The 16529-nt window shown below is 33.3% G+C and overlaps 3 protein-coding genes across 16 annotated transcripts; 2 read left to right on the top strand and 1 right to left on the bottom strand.

Moving 5' to 3' along the window:
• The first annotated feature begins 890 nt into the window (after positions 1–890).
• On the top strand, positions 891–2037 carry LOC18042994. Of its 2 annotated transcripts, none has more exons than XM_024184606.1 (2): positions 891–1306; positions 1813–2037. In XM_024184606.1, the coding sequence occupies exons 1-2, from the start codon at positions 1000–1002 to the stop codon at positions 1863–1865; spliced, it is 360 nt and encodes a 119-aa protein (XP_024040374.1). In that variant the 5' UTR covers positions 891–999; the 3' UTR covers positions 1866–2037. The 2 variants fall into 2 exon arrangements, with proteins under 2 accessions (XP_024040374.1, XP_006434183.1); XM_006434120.2 differs by having other exon boundaries at positions 1810–2037.
• A 3816-nt stretch (positions 2038–5853) lies between these two features.
• Positions 5854–8785, top strand: LOC18042902 (UDP-galactose transporter 1). Its single transcript, XM_006434119.2, has 5 exons — positions 5854–6460; positions 7120–7369; positions 7478–7685; positions 7837–8068; positions 8354–8785. Exons 1-5 carry the CDS (start codon positions 6353–6355, stop codon positions 8576–8578), a joined length of 1023 nt encoding a protein of 340 aa, XP_006434182.1. The 5' UTR covers positions 5854–6352; the 3' UTR covers positions 8579–8785.
• Positions 8786–9384: 599 nt separating this feature from the next.
• On the bottom strand, positions 9385–15698 carry LOC18042901 (NADPH-dependent diflavin oxidoreductase 1). Of its 13 annotated transcripts, none has more exons than XR_002905485.1 (14): positions 15353–15698; positions 15052–15129; positions 14849–14953; positions 14166–14257; positions 13496–13680; positions 12924–13010; positions 12705–12802; positions 12229–12303; positions 11991–12101; positions 11609–11743; positions 10976–11095; positions 10449–10665; positions 9734–10347; positions 9385–9655 (listed from the first exon to the last, which is right to left on the bottom strand). XR_002905485.1 is itself a non-coding variant. In XM_024184535.1 (13 exons), the coding sequence occupies exons 5-13, from the start codon at positions 13477–13479 to the stop codon at positions 9821–9823; spliced, it is 1392 nt and encodes a 463-aa protein (XP_024040303.1). In that variant the 5' UTR covers positions 13480–13680; positions 14155–14257; positions 14849–14953; positions 15052–15129; positions 15353–15698; the 3' UTR covers positions 9385–9820. The 13 variants fall into 13 exon arrangements, 8 of the variants coding, with proteins under 8 accessions (XP_024040303.1, XP_024040302.1, XP_024040298.1 ...); XR_002905488.1 differs by having other exon boundaries at positions 9385–9583; XR_002905486.1 differs by having other exon boundaries at positions 9751–10347.
• Positions 15699–16529: the final 831 nt, after the last annotated feature.

The raw sequence follows: 16529 nt of genomic DNA, 5'->3' as shown, positions 1-16529 counted from the left end.
TGTCTTGAAATATCACTGCCGTTAAAGTATTGATACCCTTACCGTTACTTTTTATTTCTTTTGGCTTACTTTTACAATATTATCCTTTTATAATAATTTTTTTGTTTGGACATTAATAAAAATAATTAAATTACCAATTTAACCCTAAAAAATTATATTAATTTTTAATTGTAAAAAAATTAATTGTCAAAAATTGTATGCAAACTACCAAGTGTGCAAATGGTGCTTGCAAAAAAATTAATATAATTTTTATTTTTATTTTTTAGGATTAAATTGATAATTTAATTATTATTTTTTGTTAATGTCCAAACAAAAAAATTATTATAAAAGGGTAATATTGTAAAAGTAAAAAAAAAAATAAAAGTAACGGTATGGGTATCAATACTTTAACGGCAGGAATGTTTCGAGATATTTTTAAAAATATAGGGACTAAATGGACACTAATCTTAAAATACATGGACTAAATGGGCTTTTACCCATATATTTATAACTAAATAATTATTGGCACTAATTTTATATTTAAATCTTATATAATATTGTTTAGATTTTAACATTATTTAATATTCGAGAAATATCTACTCTATTTATATTATTTTAACTCTCTTTAATATTTGAATAATATGTACCCTACTAAAATTTCAAAAGAAAAAAAATTATCTTTACTTAATTATTTTCCATAATTAAAGAAGGAACTTTGAGGATGCAGCCCTGCCAATCAGCCAAAGGGCGAGTATGGGTTTGTTATTTTAACTATATGAATATTACATCATTTCAAAGATGAACTACACGATTGTCGTTATTGTTGTTATTGTTAATTTATTATACATTTTTAAAATATTCAATGGACGGGGCTATTTATTAAATAGGTTGGGGGTGCATAACGTCGAAAGCCCAACCCAATTTTCTTCCCATCTTGTGGTTGCACAACGTTAATGCACGTGTAAAAACATCGTCTTCTTCGAAGCCTAAACCCCAAACCCTCAAAACCATTTTGCAGCAATGGATTTGGCAAACAAGCTAACGAACTTAGCAATCAAGGCAATAAACAGCAACGCAGTGGTAAACACGTGCTTAATTGCTTCATTTGTGGCCTTGACATTGAGATCGGTGAAGCAACAAAACGACATCGAAGGGTTGGAATCGGAGAAGGAATCGATCGTCAAAGCAAACAAAGACTTGAAAAAGAGAATGTGGGATTGGAAACAACAACTCTACGCCGAAGCAACCACTGAATCTGCTTTGGTTCCGCTGGCTAGACTTAAAGCAATTTACGGCGATGTCCCTACGCCGCCCACGCCTCATGCTGGTACTTTTTTTTTTCACTCGTTTCATTTTTAATTATTTTATTTAAATAAATAAATAATCATATTCTATAATGAGTTATTTACAAATATTATTCTGCTAAATTATTGGATTTTTATGAGCACCTTATCTCACTCTAAATTCTTGTAGCATGAAAAAATATTCACAGGTGACTTTTTGTTTCTTAAAAGCTTTATGCCAATTTTTGGGTATTATGTAATGTAGTGATGCTCATTTGAATCAGTGGCATTTGAAATCGAACAAAATGATGTGAAGCAATTATGTGCGTCGATCATTTATGAATTACAGTTACCACTTCACTTTCTATTTATACACGTGAGCTTAGTAGAATATAATATCAAAACTAACTTGCTGAATTAACAAACTCTTAAACAACTTGTTGACTGGCCGTCCACATCAGCTGCTGACATGGCACTGATACTTAGTGAGGTAGCTTTTGATCATCTGGGCTAACACTCTGTAATTACTTTCATTTTTGTGTTATAGCAGGAGAAGCCGCGAAGGAGGATGCCAAATCATCAGCCACCAAATTGGTAATCTGAAATTTTAATGTACCGAAACTTTTGGGCTTTGGTTTTGATGGTGATAGGCAATATAACTTCAAAAGCATATTGTATCGATCGTAATTCCCTACATGTGTAGTAGAAAGAAAATGGATAGTTCTGTACAATGATCCCCATTGAAAGATGAATAATGAATGACCTTTTTGACCAATGATTTGTTGTTGAACCGGTTTAAATCTTGCTGATTATTTCTTTCAATTATGCTACTATTTTGTTCTCTTCTCCCGCTCTCTGTCTGAAACTTTTTTTTTTTAACATTATATAACATATGAAATAGGTGATATAATCTTATGAGATGTTACCAAAAAAGGCACACTATAATCTTCTTCCTTATTGTGTGCAATGTAGTGGGATAAATTTCGATTGTGAGATTTGAAGCATTCTTTTTCGATTGGTAGTTTAAGAGTAGCTTAACTGTTTTGTTTGTGATCAAATGTCATCTGTAGAAGTTCATGTAACTTAATAGGTTTTGAGTCATGAGCTTAGACTTCTACGATGTTAATACAAAATTTACAGGAATTATAGGTTGTTAGTATACAAAAGTTAAAAGGTATTTTGTGCAGATAACTGGTTTGATGAAATTTATCGAACTTGTATATGAAAACTCTAAAGTATCATTAGTTCTGATAAATTCGTTCTGATGAATCAAATCATGATCAACCATCCCATGATCTGCATTATTGGTGAATTATTAAGTTCACTAGATGAAATTTGTAAATTCATATTACTCATCAGTGGGGGGCTGATTTTGCCTTCCTGATTGTGACCCAAGTGCGAGATTCCACTGGTTATGGATTACACCCACAGCTTTGGTTGACCAAAAGGCAGCAATCCAAGCTTCATTTACCAGTTCAAGACTGGCCTAATTTTCAACTTGATACCGACATAATTTTGAATAAATTCCAAGATTATTTGGTTGAATGATGTTAAGTTGGTCATTTTGCTATTTAAGATCAACTTTCTACTTATTGTTCATGGAATCTTTTCACTTTTTTTTTTTAGTGGTGTCTATGATGTCATACTCTACTATACTTTTTCGAAAGATTAATCCAATACAAAATAAATTTTTTTTTTCTCTTGTAAATGTAGTTTTCACCATTTATTCTTTATGGATCAATTTATCAACCCGATAAACTACTCAAGACTTTTTCCATAGTTTAAGTAAGTGATTCCTTTGAGTCTTCCTTAAAAAAATAAATTTGGCTAATAAGTAATAAGTAAAGGTTGGCACACTAAAAGAACAGAGTAACTTTCGTTACCAGCTGTCCAGCTTCGAAATTTATAAATCAATTGTGAAAGCACATGGATTGTGATGTCCAATGTGCCGTGTTTGGTTGTAAGTCAAGTGTAGTCAGCCTTCTCTTCATAATTTAGCAGTGCTAAAAGACTTTCCAATGGGCTGTTGAGTGATAATTGATATTAAAACATAAATGTTATATACGTTATAATTTAGTTGAGTTGTCTAAATCCGTTCAAGACATACAATTACACATACATACATATTTTCAAATTTAAAAACAACATCGTGGTGCTAAAGATTTTCATTAATGTCATTGTGGGAATCATTTATTGTAGGAAAGTAATTCTTTGAGCTAAAGGAGTGTGGCAATGGCAGCATCGATCTCATTATGGACATTTAACACGACACCGTGTTTTAATTGAAAGAGAGAGAGAGAGAGAGAGAGAGCGTGTTGAGAAAATATAGCAGACTAGGCAGCCTTTGTGATTTACGGCGCAAATTCGGCATTGGATGGATGCATTTTGAAGTCGTGAGCTATCCGAAGAAATGCCACATGAAAATGTTTGTGTTAATGTAAAATGAATAACGTCGCACCTATCTGGTCAGGTGGTCCGTGCATCCGTAACAGATTTTTCGCATCTGTAACGTAGTTTCGTTAATAGTACCTACATTATTGTCTTACACAAACTGCAAAAAGTAATTGTACCAATTAATTATGGGATCCCCTATCTTACATGCATGTAAGATAGAGTTTGCCATTAATTATATATAACAGGAAAAATTATTATTAATTAAAAAAATAAATTACTAAAAAAAATGGATGTAAAGTGCAGCTGACACATCATAAGACTTTTGTTTATGTTACATAATTATGTAACATATGTGATTATATAGCAGTCATAATTATGAAAATAATATTATTTTATTATCTTATATTTCCACAATCATTAAATTTTCATCCGACAACTAACACATAGTGTATGTGTATGTTACATAACAATCTCTCACATTATAGTAATAGCTCCAAACTTTGGAATAATATATAACAATAGAAGTGGGGAATCCCCATGAATTGGGAAAAAGTTGCTTCAACAATAAGGAAAGCCAAAACGCTGCAATTCTTAAACAAATGGTCCAGCAGCTGATAGCTGAAGCCCCTGTGCCGTGCTTGCCGGTTGCCACGACGGGGTAATAAGACGTAACTTGTGCGCCACTCACTGCTGCTCGCTTTTCCTAAAATTGAATCCAAAGTCTTCTTTTTTTTTTTTTCTTTATATATATATATATATATATATATTATTATTATTAACACTGCATTTCTCTTTGTTTACTCCGCTTGTCGTCATAATCAATTCTTGACTTTGTTCTGTGCGGTAATTCATAAACCGGTAAAGCATTTCATGTTACAATGAAATAATTAGGAAAAGGAAAAAAAGAAAGCAATCAAATCTAATGGAGTTTGAACATGTGATGGCATTAATAGGGCATTGAGTTCCTCTATGCTCGTCAATATTGTCATAAAATTTGTTACTAACAAAGTGTTGGTTCCACTATTAATAGAGTCTCCTTAAATGACTTGACTAGGTTTGTTCTTCAGTTCGAGCTGCAGGGAAGTCGTCTTTGTTGGTAAAATATGTGCCTTCCAGTTTGAGCATGAACTTTTAATCTGAGTTATAGTACGGATTTAAATGTACCATCCCCAGAATATCTCGTGATTAAAACAAAAAAAAAAAAATTTGTTGAACCGTCTTATCTTGGTGAGTAGCCTGTAATAAAATCTAAATGTCTATTATGAATCATCTATATAAGATGAAAAGTTCATTTTTTAACTTAGTAGCAGCCGTTCTATGATTATTTTATTTTATTTTATTTTTTATTTTAGTTTGTTTTATTTCAATGAAAAGGATAAGCCGATGTATTAATTTAAGGACACGAGGTGGGTCGCTGCCGAAAAGCATATTTTTTATCCTCCTACGCACTATTTCATGGGTGGTAAAGTTGTTTAACATTGGAAATTGAAGATAAAATATATAGATAAATAAAGGTTGGATAATCTAGTTGTATAAATACCAATATCTGTATTTTCGTGCAAAGAAGTAAAAGTTGATAGCAAAACCCCATTGCATTTATGTCTCAACAACATTAATTCAATAAATTAAATTGGTTTTAGATTTTATTTCTAAAATCACAAACGTAATTAACTCATCTACTACGATGAAGCCAATGTTAATATTTCTCTTTACCAAATATAAATGTACACTTAAACCTCCTCATTGCATTTTTATCAAAAAAAAGAAAAAAAATTCATTTTCTTCAAAACTAATAAGAAAAATGGTAAACCATCGTATGTTTTATCTTCGTTCAGGGTACACGCAAACCACGCACCGGCCCCGCGTCAAATCAATACCATCTATCCGTCAAAATTGAAGAAAACTTGGGTCAATGCCACTCATCTGAAAAGTATTAATAAATTCCCAAATTCATTGAATGCCTGCGATTGCGTGAATCTGCTACATTTTTAGTAAGTGTATAATTAATTAAAAAATACATGTACATTTTGGAATTTATAAAAAGAATTTCATAACGAAAAAGACCCAATTCTAATTTCGTATTAAAACAAATATTTTTTTAAATAAAAAATAATAATATATATTTTCATCTCTTCAAGGATTCCCATATCAATTTTTTATTAAAAAGAATAGAAAATAAACATTTTGGCCCAAACTTTTTATGATGAGGCGAAGTTTTAATTAACTCCTTAATTTGTGTTTTTCCTATAAAATGCAGCAAACAAAGCATCATAATTTAACACGAGTTTGAACGAGAGAGAGAGAGAGAGAGAGAGAGAGAGAGAGCCGTTTTAGAGAAATTGAAGAAGACGAAGAAGCACAAAATACAAATCACGTGGCAGCCAAAAAACCGTTACAGCCTGCTGTGAAAATTCCCAAATCAAAATTAGGGTTTCACTTTCTCTCTCTCACTTGAATTAATTTCTTATTTAATCTATAAAATCGTTACGCTCATCTCATGTATTTTATTCACCTTCCGCTTCTCGCTACCTTGTTAGCAGCAGCTGCTAAAAGCTGCTACTAATAACTCATATGAAATAAACTAAACCCACCAAATTTTAACTGAAAATTTGAGGTGGGTTTTTTATAAAAATTTATTTGTTTATTATTATTACTATTTTTTTTTTTGTTTATTTGGTTGATCTGTTTGGAAAAAAATGGAGGCGAGTTTGTGTACTTGGAGTGTGTTCAGATCTCTGCTAGCAATTCTTCAATGGTGGGTCTTTAACGTCACTGTTATTATCACCAACAAGTGGATCTTTCAGGTCTGTTTTCAAAATTTTTCCTGTTTCTTTGTTTTTTTAACTTCGTTTATCATGTTTTTCACCAGCTTCATTTTGATTGTGTCATTAATGTTGTTAATTTAGTGATCTTGATTTGTTCATTGGATCAGCTCTGTATGTTGTTTTATTTATTTTAATCATTTTAATAGGCTGTAATTGATCTAAGGTTTTGTTTGGCAGCATGGAGATTTGTTCTCAGAATTCTTAATTCCACTAAATTATGATTTTAATGGTTTGATTAAGTACTGCCAAGCGTAGCTAAAGGGATTCTTTTATTTTTTAATTTTTTTGGGGTTTGCTTTTTATTTCTTTCTATTGTTACTTAAAGAAAAGAGTAATGTGTTGATTAGTAACGGTTGCTGTGAGACACGGAACAATATTTGACCTAAAAAATGCCAAATTTGGTGAATATCCATGATTTATCAATTGATCTGTTTCTAATATGTGATTTATTACATGTCTCTATTACTGCATGCAGAAGAAAATTGCTTCTAAGCAATTTGGTTTAAAAACTTGGGTTTTTTTGAGAACTGAGTTACAGATCTAAAAGTATCAATTTGCTGCAGGCCTGCAACCATTAAAAAATTAATGTGGAATTAGATAATGATTTCTCTTTTCCTTTTCATTTTGTCTTTTTACAGAAATTAGATTTCAAGTTTCCTCTGTCGGTGTCATGTATTCACTTCATATGCTCATCCATTGGAGCATATCTAGTGATCAAGGTTCTGAAGCTTAAACCCTTGATAACGGTCGAACCTGAAGATCGATGGAGAAGGATATTTCCTATGTCCTTCGTGTTCTGTATCAACATTGTGTTGGGGAATGTGAGCTTACGCTACATTCCTGTTTCTTTTATGCAAACAATAAAATCGTTCACTCCTGCAACCACAGGTCTGGTTCAAAATTTAGAATAATAAATTATTTTCTCATTACCCTTCATTCTAGTAACTTTCATGTGAGTAATTTGTAATGGCACCTTACCTCGATGAATTTGAATAGTTGTTTTGCAGTGGCTGGTATGGAGAAAATATTTTGACTGGCGAATATGGGCTTCTTTGGTGCCCATTGTTGGAGGAATACTGCTTACATCTGTGACAGAGCTTAGTTTTAATATGTTTGGATTTTGTGCTGCATTATTTGGATGTCTGGCTACTTCCACAAAGACTATCCTCGCAGAATCTCTGCTGCATAGTTACAAGTTTGACAGGTAGCATCTTTGTTCGTTTTAACCCTCTCAGAGACTCAGACTAATTGACCAGAGATTTAATTTCATAATACTCTTGCATGATATATTTTTAAACTGTTTATGCTGACTTTTTCTTTTTTTTTTATTTGCTGCATTTTTTTACGTTGTCAAGCATTAACACAGTCTACTACATGGCACCTTTTGCAACCATGATCTTGAGTATACCTGCACTGTTACTCGAAGGGAGTGGGATTATGGATTGGCTTAGCACCCATCCTTCTCCTTGGTCTGCCTTCATCATTATTTTCAGCTCAGGGGTGCTGGCATTCTGTCTCAATTTTTCCATATTTTATGTGATTCACTCCACAACTGCTGTCACATTCAATGTTGCTGGAAATCTTAAGGTGAGATGAATTAAGAGGAATTTTATCCTCAGTCTTTTTGATTTATCAAGAATTGCTATAATTATTATAGTCTCGTACAAACTGTAGCTGAGTACTTAATCAGTTTTGAGGACCGACATGGTGTCTACTAGCTTTCATCTCATTTTCCCTAAACTTTCCATACTTGATTGTTGCATTTTTTTTTTTTTTTTGATAGTTTCATTATTGCATTTAAGCCTTCATTTAATTGTGGAATGATGCAACATATATCCCCCAGTTTTTGTGTTGATGTTTATTCTAATGCAGGTTGCAGTTGCTGTCTTGGTTTCATGGTTGATATTCCGGAATCCAATCTCTGGTATGAATGCTGTTGGATGTGCAATTACACTCATAGGTTGTACATTCTATGGATATATCCGGCACTTGCTTTCTCAACAGCCACCACCGGGTACTCCAAGAACGCCCCGTACTCCTAGAAATCTGATGGAACTGCTTCCCCTTGTAAATGACAAATTAGATGATAAAGTCTAGTCATGAGGGCGCGCTCGAAATTCTAAAGCTTTTTGAAAAGGGGTTATAGGAAGAGAGAAATTGGAACATAAGCAAAGAAAAAGAAAATTCACATTATGTGATTTTCGAAGTAGATAACTCTTTGATTTTTTTAATATATAATTTTTTTTTTCGCTCGGAAATGGAGAATATTTTCTGGTTCAACTTTATGAAAATGTGATTTTACAATTGCAAAGCTTCCCCTGCAGTTTCCACGCCCTCTAACCTAAAACGCGACAAACTCAAAGAAGACTCGAGATCCTCATCTGATGAAGAGATGGAAACCTGGACTCTTTTTAGGGACTAAATTTGCTTAATCATTAATTAAGGGAGGTTATTTTGTTTTTCACTTCTTCGTTTTCAATTATATGAATGAAAACTAAAATTAAAAGCCAGTTATGCTGCAACTTTTACTTGTCAATTTGTAATGAGTTGAGAAAATCACAACTAAGCCGAAATGGGTTCAAATTCAATCAACTTGATGTGGGACTCCCAAGTAAATATAACCAACAGATAATGATATCATTTTAATTCATTTCTTGTCATTTTTTTTAAGAAATGAAGTAAAAAATAACATCAATACTCAATAGAAATAAAACATATATTGGTTGTATGAAGAGCCAACGATTTGACTTTTTTAACATATATATATATATATATATAAAGAAAACATACGATAAAAATGCATTTCCAGATATCACATCTGATGTTTTGGGAGGCAGAAAAGGTGGAAAACGAAATAAAAAAAATAGTTCATTGAAATTTTCTTTTCCAGTTATCTTTTAATTCATCTGAAAATAAACTAATACAGCAGCCAATTTCAATTCGGTCCAATCACCAGAAATTAGATGAAAAATTAGAAGATGATTTTAAAAAATAAATAATGAAAAATGGAAAACAGATCCATAAACAAATTAAACGATAGTAACACTCCATTGTAATGCTGTTTGTTGGCAGTGCAGCAGATCCTTAAGCGATGGTAATATTCTGTGAACATTTATGCATAAATCATTTCATTAAATGCTTCCGGAGCAAAGCTTTCTGCAAGCTGTACTCTACCTATTTGTGAAGTGGGAATGAATCAAATCCGAGTATTCATTTCATAGTTCAGATATAAAAAAATCCAATTTTACGCACCTTATTCAGAAACTTACCCTTTTACTTTCCATCTTCCACCAGAAGGGTCAAATATGGCAATAGGAATTGCCGACTATTAAGTACAGTTCAGGACCATGCTTCAACATGGTATCTACCGGCTCTTTGTAATGCTTTAAGCCAGTTTGCAGCGGAGTCCCTTGAAGCCTCCCCCTCTTTTGATACAATTTCCTCAAAGGTTGACCAAACATCTGAGGGCATTTTGGTTGCAGAGCCTGCAACATATATTGAAGCTTTCGAAAGCAGCAAATTCCAAATCCTCTGGCTCTGTTCCAGCATCTTATGCTGAACATAAACCTTTTGTGGTTGCTTCCTTGAGAAGGCAACATAAAAGCCTCCACCCTTTGCTTCCGGGAATACTCCATCATTTAACGAATGAGACAACCAAAGCTCTCTATATAGAAAATCATCTTCATTGCGGCAACCAAAGAAAAAGATGATTGGAGCGGCTGGACCAGATGAACTCTGTATGGCTCTTTCTTCCACAAATCCACGAAAAGGAGCACAACCAGTTCCAGGTCCAATGAGAATGAGGGGAACTGATGGTGGTGGGCGAGGAAGGGAACCTTTCTGAAACCATGCTGGTATATAAATTCCTGCACACAATAGAACATATAAATTTACACGTCAACAGATGATATATGGTTCCTTAACTGTAATGAGCTTGATAAGATGAACTATTTTACAGTGTCCATACCCTGTTGAGGATCAAGTCCAGCAAGCCATGCAGAGCACAGACCCGTACGCTTCCTTTTGTAAGGTGTCGTCCATGACACTACACTGACAGTCAAGTGCACTTGATTGGGGTGAGCTAAAGGGGAAGAAGAAATGGAGAAAGCCCTTGTCTTTAATGGAGGAACCAACTGCACCAACCAATCAAATGGCATTTGCACTGACGGGAAATCCTCTAAAACCTTGTACGAAAGAAACACGAGAAAATATTTCAAACAAGAAAGAATGGGTGTGCCAAAGAAATGAACAAAAGAACTAAAGATTTTGTTGGCAATTTTTTTTTTAATAAATTTTTAACAATAAGAAGTTTTGAGAGGCATTCTATCTGTAACAGCTTGCTTCTACAGAATAATATTGTCCAAGGGGTTTTGGATCCACCAAAAGGTCTCATGCTATTTGAGAAAAGGCTCTACATATATAGCTCAATACCCATTCTAACCAGAGATTAGAATTAGATGAAAGGGCACATATAATATATTCTCCAAAACTTACCTCCAGAACAGTTCTACGTTCCTTCTGATTGTATTTGTACAGATCATCTCTTCCTTCAGGTGAGGCAAAATATTGAAGCCTTTCCTTTTCATGTTCAGCTGTTGCAAAATAACTCATAACCTGGGAAAAAGAACTCAGAAATTCATTGATCCACAAATGCATGTTCCAAAAGCACAAAAGACTATGACATGAAGGGCAACAAATATATTTAAGATGATGTCCATAATTTTCTTAATTTTTTTCCTTCCAGCGTTGAGTAGGACTGAAAGAACAACTATATAATGCACCACAATGAACTGCCCATTCGATGTTTTATGTGATTTAAGAATCTGAATTCTTCACTTTTTTTTAAATTTTTTTTAATCTGGGGGAATAATGTGCGAACTTCACAGGGTATCATTAAAAATTAATGCCATAAATTTGTAGCCTTTTAATTGAAAGTACAGCTACCGGAGTACCAATATAAAACTTTTCTTCCATTCCAATGGTTTCTTCAAATCTGACGTAATACTGTGCATGAATAAAAATTATGTCCAAGGATACAAAAGCATTCCACATAACTTAAGCTGGCGAGGTGATCTAATTGAGATATTCTACAATATAACCAGATAGTCAAAGAACAAGGATTCTTGCCTCAAAGAAATAACGTCGTGGAGAAGCCGATGTAACATCCATTGTCAATTCCACAAAAGTTCTTAACTTTATGGGCACTTCTGTAGTATTTTTGTGAATGTCAGGAAGATAATTCTTCATCTCTTTATGTTGAACCTGGGAAACAGCATGTTTCAGCATAATTACTTAGGTTTGTGTAATGCAAAACCATAATTTCACTAAGTTTCTTCATACATGTGAAATCCATAACGTTACAAAAAGTTGATCCCATACAGCATGCACAATCATAAAATTATATAACAGAGACAGCAGAATCATGATGCGATCTATCAATACAGCAAAATGCAACTAAATGCAAGGAAGAATTTAATGAAATTAGTCTAAAAGCAGAAGTACTATTTACAGTTATTAATGCGTCTGGATCCAAGTTACAGCGCTGTATGAAAGTATCTACTGCTGCCGGATCCTGGCTAGGAAGAACCTCGAGGACATCTCCAACTTCATATTCTATGGCCTGAAAAGCAAATAACAGAACTTCACCAATGAAGAAAAAATAACAGGCTTCACCAAAGAGGGAGAATAGCAAGATATAATAATAACAACAACAACAACAATAATAACAATCCAAGGAAACAACTTACTGCAGAAACAAACTCAAACTCAAAGTGATGGACGTCTTTTCCACTGCCAGATTTAGTCAGTGGTTGATTTTTTATCTACAAGAGAAAGTGAATCAATGAATTTGTGAGAACATTATAATAAAAGCCATACAAAATGAGCACCTAGAAAACAAAGACCACAGACCCAGCTAGTAGTTGGAAAGAAAAGAATCATTAAAAGGAATTATTGCTAAGACAAGGAAGAAAGAGGATTTTAGAGCGGTAAGTCTTTACTGATTTATCTTTGGAAAAAAAAAAAAGGGAAGGATCCTGGGGAACAAAAGTACGGCATGAAAGCAAAATTGTGTAACATGTGACTTATATCATAAAGATCAGCAGCAACATGCATTGCACTATATATTGGTCGCTAACTTGCTATTGTTGAAAATTGGTAGAAAGAACAATATTTTCTGAAACAAATAAATAATCCACACTGCAATATATCATGCTATCAATACCATTTTAAGAAAGCACACAGCCTTATTATTGTAATTGGACAATTTTCCAGCAGACATGGAACGGGCTGTCTCAAGTTGCATCCGGATGCCTTCCAAATCTGGGATAACCAAGAAAGCATTTTGCTGTCAGCTCCATTTTTAACTACAGCTTCTAAAATCAATGTAAATGTTTGTTCATATCAAACTATATTGGATGAATTAAGATAATAGCATCATCACTAATGAATGAGGAAGGTCCAAAGTTTTCCTGCAACTCCCAACTAGACATTTGCAAAAAGGAAGCAATTCGTTCCTTTCGACTTGACCCTACATAGATTCAGAAAATAATGTTGACATCTCAGAGTACAGATCATTATCATTTTTTAACTCAAATTGAAAAACTAAACACCATCTTAGCATGCAGGGACAAAAAATAACTTGCTGTGATTTGGTAGAAGGCAGCAACATTAAGAACGGTCGATCAAGAAGAAAGTTCCCAGATGACAGATGAGTACACAAAAATGATGATTATATTGCCAACAAAAATTAATTGACAACCCAGCACAGCAACAATTAAAAGACCACAGTGAGAATGTAAAACATTTCGCCTAAATATTGCTTTCTGCCAACAAAATACTCCTCACATGTGTAATGACACTATGCCACACATTATTTCCAAAGAGCAACACATGGAAGACCCACTCTCATAGTAATAAATACGGCTATAAGAAAATTATCCAGGACGTCAAAAATAAATTTTCAATGTCAATTCACCTAGTGAGTAGTCAGAAACCATAAATGGCTTTAGTTACCCGAGGCATTTGATAATCGGGAAGCTGCATTGTCAATGCTATGATATGTTATATGAACTTTTGGCTGGTCAATCAATTTCATTTCTTCAATCACATGATCTGGACCTTGGGGGAAGAATGAGGGATCAATCTGATGCAACCTCCTCCACAAAGATCGCATCCATGGATCTAAAGCACCTTCATACCTATGCGATGAAATAAAGTTATAATCAATTACTTTTTCATCGCAATCTAAACATCACAATTGATCATTCAAGGTTCAATTCAAAATTGCAATAAAAAATAGTAAAAATTGAAAATACAAACTTTTGGACCTTTATTGAAGATAACTAGGAACCCTTTACTTTGAACTAACTTCTAAATAGGCTGCCTTGGAAAGTATCAGTGAGGAGTGAGCACAGATAATAGCATAAAAGTTCCAAAATTGTGTATATAACATAAATGGCTACTAACTTCAGGAAAGAAACTGCAACATGAGGTTTGAATTAAATTTACTGATACAACATGTTTTAAAATCATACGATTATACTCGTATGCCAGTTGGTCATAATCAATTAATCCTATGACATTTGAAAAAAACACAAAAGATTTTAAAAAATGGAAAACTAATAGCAGAATATATTGAATCAAGCAATATTTTCTTTACTGATAAATTATACCATGGTCATACCCAGAAGGGTGCTGATCATCTCCCAAGCCCCTTTCAACTACAGCTGTTGCTCCAAGATCTAAAAGTCTATTGTCAAGCTTTTTTGCAACAAACTGCACCCATCAAAACACAAGTGCAAAAACTGAAGTGTTAAACAAGTTACCACACTATGAATCACCAAAAGAAAACATAAAAGCATGCTTCAGAGAATATAATCCTAGTAGATTTAATAACATAAAGGATTAAACAGACAGCTACACACAGTTCAAAATCAGCCAATAAGAAAGACAACAAGAGTGCAATTTCGGTCCGATAACTAATTACTCATTTTGAAGGTACACAATGAGCACAAGATTGGTTTCAATGATTTTTTGAGGCCAGGACAATTGGAGAGAAGTATAATTTTCCCAATTTGCTAGTTGGTACCAAGAAGTCTCTTTGGATAAAGCATCCATTAACTGCTTTTCCAGGTTACAGTATAAGAGAAAAAAAAAAACGAAATAAGACTACTGCCTTCTGGAAAGACTTTAATTTCAATAAATAAAGATTGAAAAATCTACAGAGGAGTGGTGATATATCCTGAATGACATCCAAAACCAGACGGACAGGAAAAACGTCTATATCATTCAATAAATTTCTATAAGTATTAGAAAGTGAAACTAGAAGCAACTTCTCAATAATCAAAAGAATGTAGAACGGATTACATTAAATTTCTGGTAGCCAGAATCACCAAGTCCAAAAACAGCATAGCGAACACCTTCCAGCCACTGCTTACTTAAGGATTTCTGAAGAAGAAACCTCCAAAATACCTACACAAATATAAAAGGAGACATTAAGAAAAATAAACACTAAAAACTAGCATGAAATTTGTAAGTCAATAGCATCCATGATAAAATTCAAAACCAACCTTCATGGAATCTGGTGTGTCTCCCTGGCCTGTCGTTGAAACAACAAAAATGACAGTGTCCTCCTCAGGCAAGCATCTCTGAGTTCCGAACCAAAATTGCAAAAGTAAAGCATCACCATTAAGCGGTAACCTTTTTTCCGTGAGAATCCTTGCTTCAATTATTTGGTTAAGGTGATTTTATTTAATTAATATGATGAAGTGATCACTTGCTTCCGTAAATGCATGACAAGTGATACTAGTTAAATTAATTTTAAAAAAATAAACAGAAATTGAAGTTTCTGGAAACAAAAAATTGACTTACAGCATCGTAGTCATCCACAGGGCGGACAACGACCGGGCAGCCTCGGCGCTCGGATTCGCGGCCAATACGTTCGGCAGCATCTAACGCGTTCCCGGTTTGCGAAGCGTAAAATATCAGTAGCTTATTTCGCTTCTCCTCCCTCATGCCGAAACGGAACCAAAAATTGGAAAAAAAAAATCAAATTATCTGCAAAAAGATTAAACTAAGAAAAAAAAATAGAGACAGAAAGCGGCTAGCGTGAGCTGTAAGTGCTACTTCGGTGTCACAGTGTTGATCGATATTTGCACCGAGGTTGAAGAGAAGAAGCAGAGTTAAGTGAGGGAGGAGGTTCAATTTAATTCCTGAGGTTTTTATTTGCCGTTGGATTTATATCTGATTCAGGTGGAAAGGTCTATGATCCGCGGAGTATTTGGGTTGTCCATAAGCCCAATTAAATTTTCTCCTTTGGGCCCTTGGCCTTCGACGCCTACGAGACCTGTCTGTCTGGAAAATTCCCTTCCCCACAAAATAAATTTATGCTTGATCAGGTGGTTAACATAAGTTTTCAACGGTGTATAAGAAAATGTACTGTACTGTATTACGTAAAGAAATCGACCCACAGGTGCATTTGGTATGCATGATAAGATTCTAATATGATATAGTGATATTTAATAATGTCTTGTGTTTGGTGCAGTTTAGAATTAGATTGAATTGTATTATAATTTTTTATTGATATTATTAAAATAAATAAATATTTATTCAATCATAATTCAATGCAATTATTATAACTGAAAATTTCACTTACTATAAAATAAAAACATTTTTAATTATATAGATTAAAACAATATTATAATTTAATGTGGAAATGAATTATAAATATAAATACATCATATAAATAAATTGACTAGTTATTTTTAATAAATATTATAGTATATTAAAATATTATTTTAATAACTTATTAATTAAAATTAATAAATTTAATTTTAATTGCCATTAAAAATTAATAACAATATTTTATTACAATTTATTAAAATGATTTTTTTTATACATGTATCAAATATTGATATAATATTAAAATTTATAAATTATTGTATTTAATTGAGTGAACGATATAATCCTAACCGAACTAATCGCATGCCCTTTGGGATAAACTTTTCTTCTTCAGCTGGGATTATGTGGTGGTCTAAGAATAAGCAAA

The sequence above is a fragment of the Citrus clementina genome, unplaced genomic scaffold (assembly GCF_000493195.1).
Source record: "Citrus clementina cultivar Clemenules unplaced genomic scaffold, Citrus_clementina_v1.0 scaffold_5, whole genome shotgun sequence".
Lineage (NCBI taxonomy): Eukaryota > Viridiplantae > Streptophyta > Magnoliopsida > Sapindales > Rutaceae > Citrus > Citrus x clementina.
Note: the sequence above shows the minus strand (reverse complement) of the source record. Positions and strands in the feature narration are given on the sequence as shown.

Excerpts from the sequence above, each read along its gene's own strand:
- LOC18042994 (XM_006434120.2), top strand. The coding sequence starts at position 1,000 with ATGGATTTGGCAAACAAGCTAACGAACTTAGCAATCAAGGCAATAAAC. Across the intron at positions 1,307-1,809 it reads GCCGCCCACGCCTCATGCTG|CAGGAGAAGCCGCGAAGGAG; the intron begins GTACTTTTTTTT and ends TTTGTGTTATAG.
- LOC18042901 (XM_024184530.1), bottom strand. The coding sequence starts at position 15,496 with ATGAGGGAGGAGAAGCGAAATAAGCTACTGATATTTTACGCTTCGCAA. Across the intron at positions 12,803-12,923 it reads TGGACCTTCCTCATTCATTA|ATTTGGAAGGCATCCGGATG; the intron begins GTGATGATGCTA and ends TGGTTATCCCAG. Across the intron at positions 12,304-12,704 it reads CTGTGTGCTTTCTTAAAATG|ATAAAAAATCAACCACTGAC; the intron begins GTATTGATAGCA and ends TTTCTCTTGTAG.
- LOC18042902 (XM_006434119.2), top strand. The coding sequence starts at position 6,353 with ATGGAGGCGAGTTTGTGTACTTGGAGTGTGTTCAGATCTCTGCTAGCA. Across the intron at positions 6,461-7,119 it reads CCAACAAGTGGATCTTTCAG|AAATTAGATTTCAAGTTTCC; the intron begins GTCTGTTTTCAA and ends GTCTTTTTACAG. Across the intron at positions 8,069-8,353 it reads ATGTTGCTGGAAATCTTAAG|GTTGCAGTTGCTGTCTTGGT; the intron begins GTGAGATGAATT and ends ATTCTAATGCAG.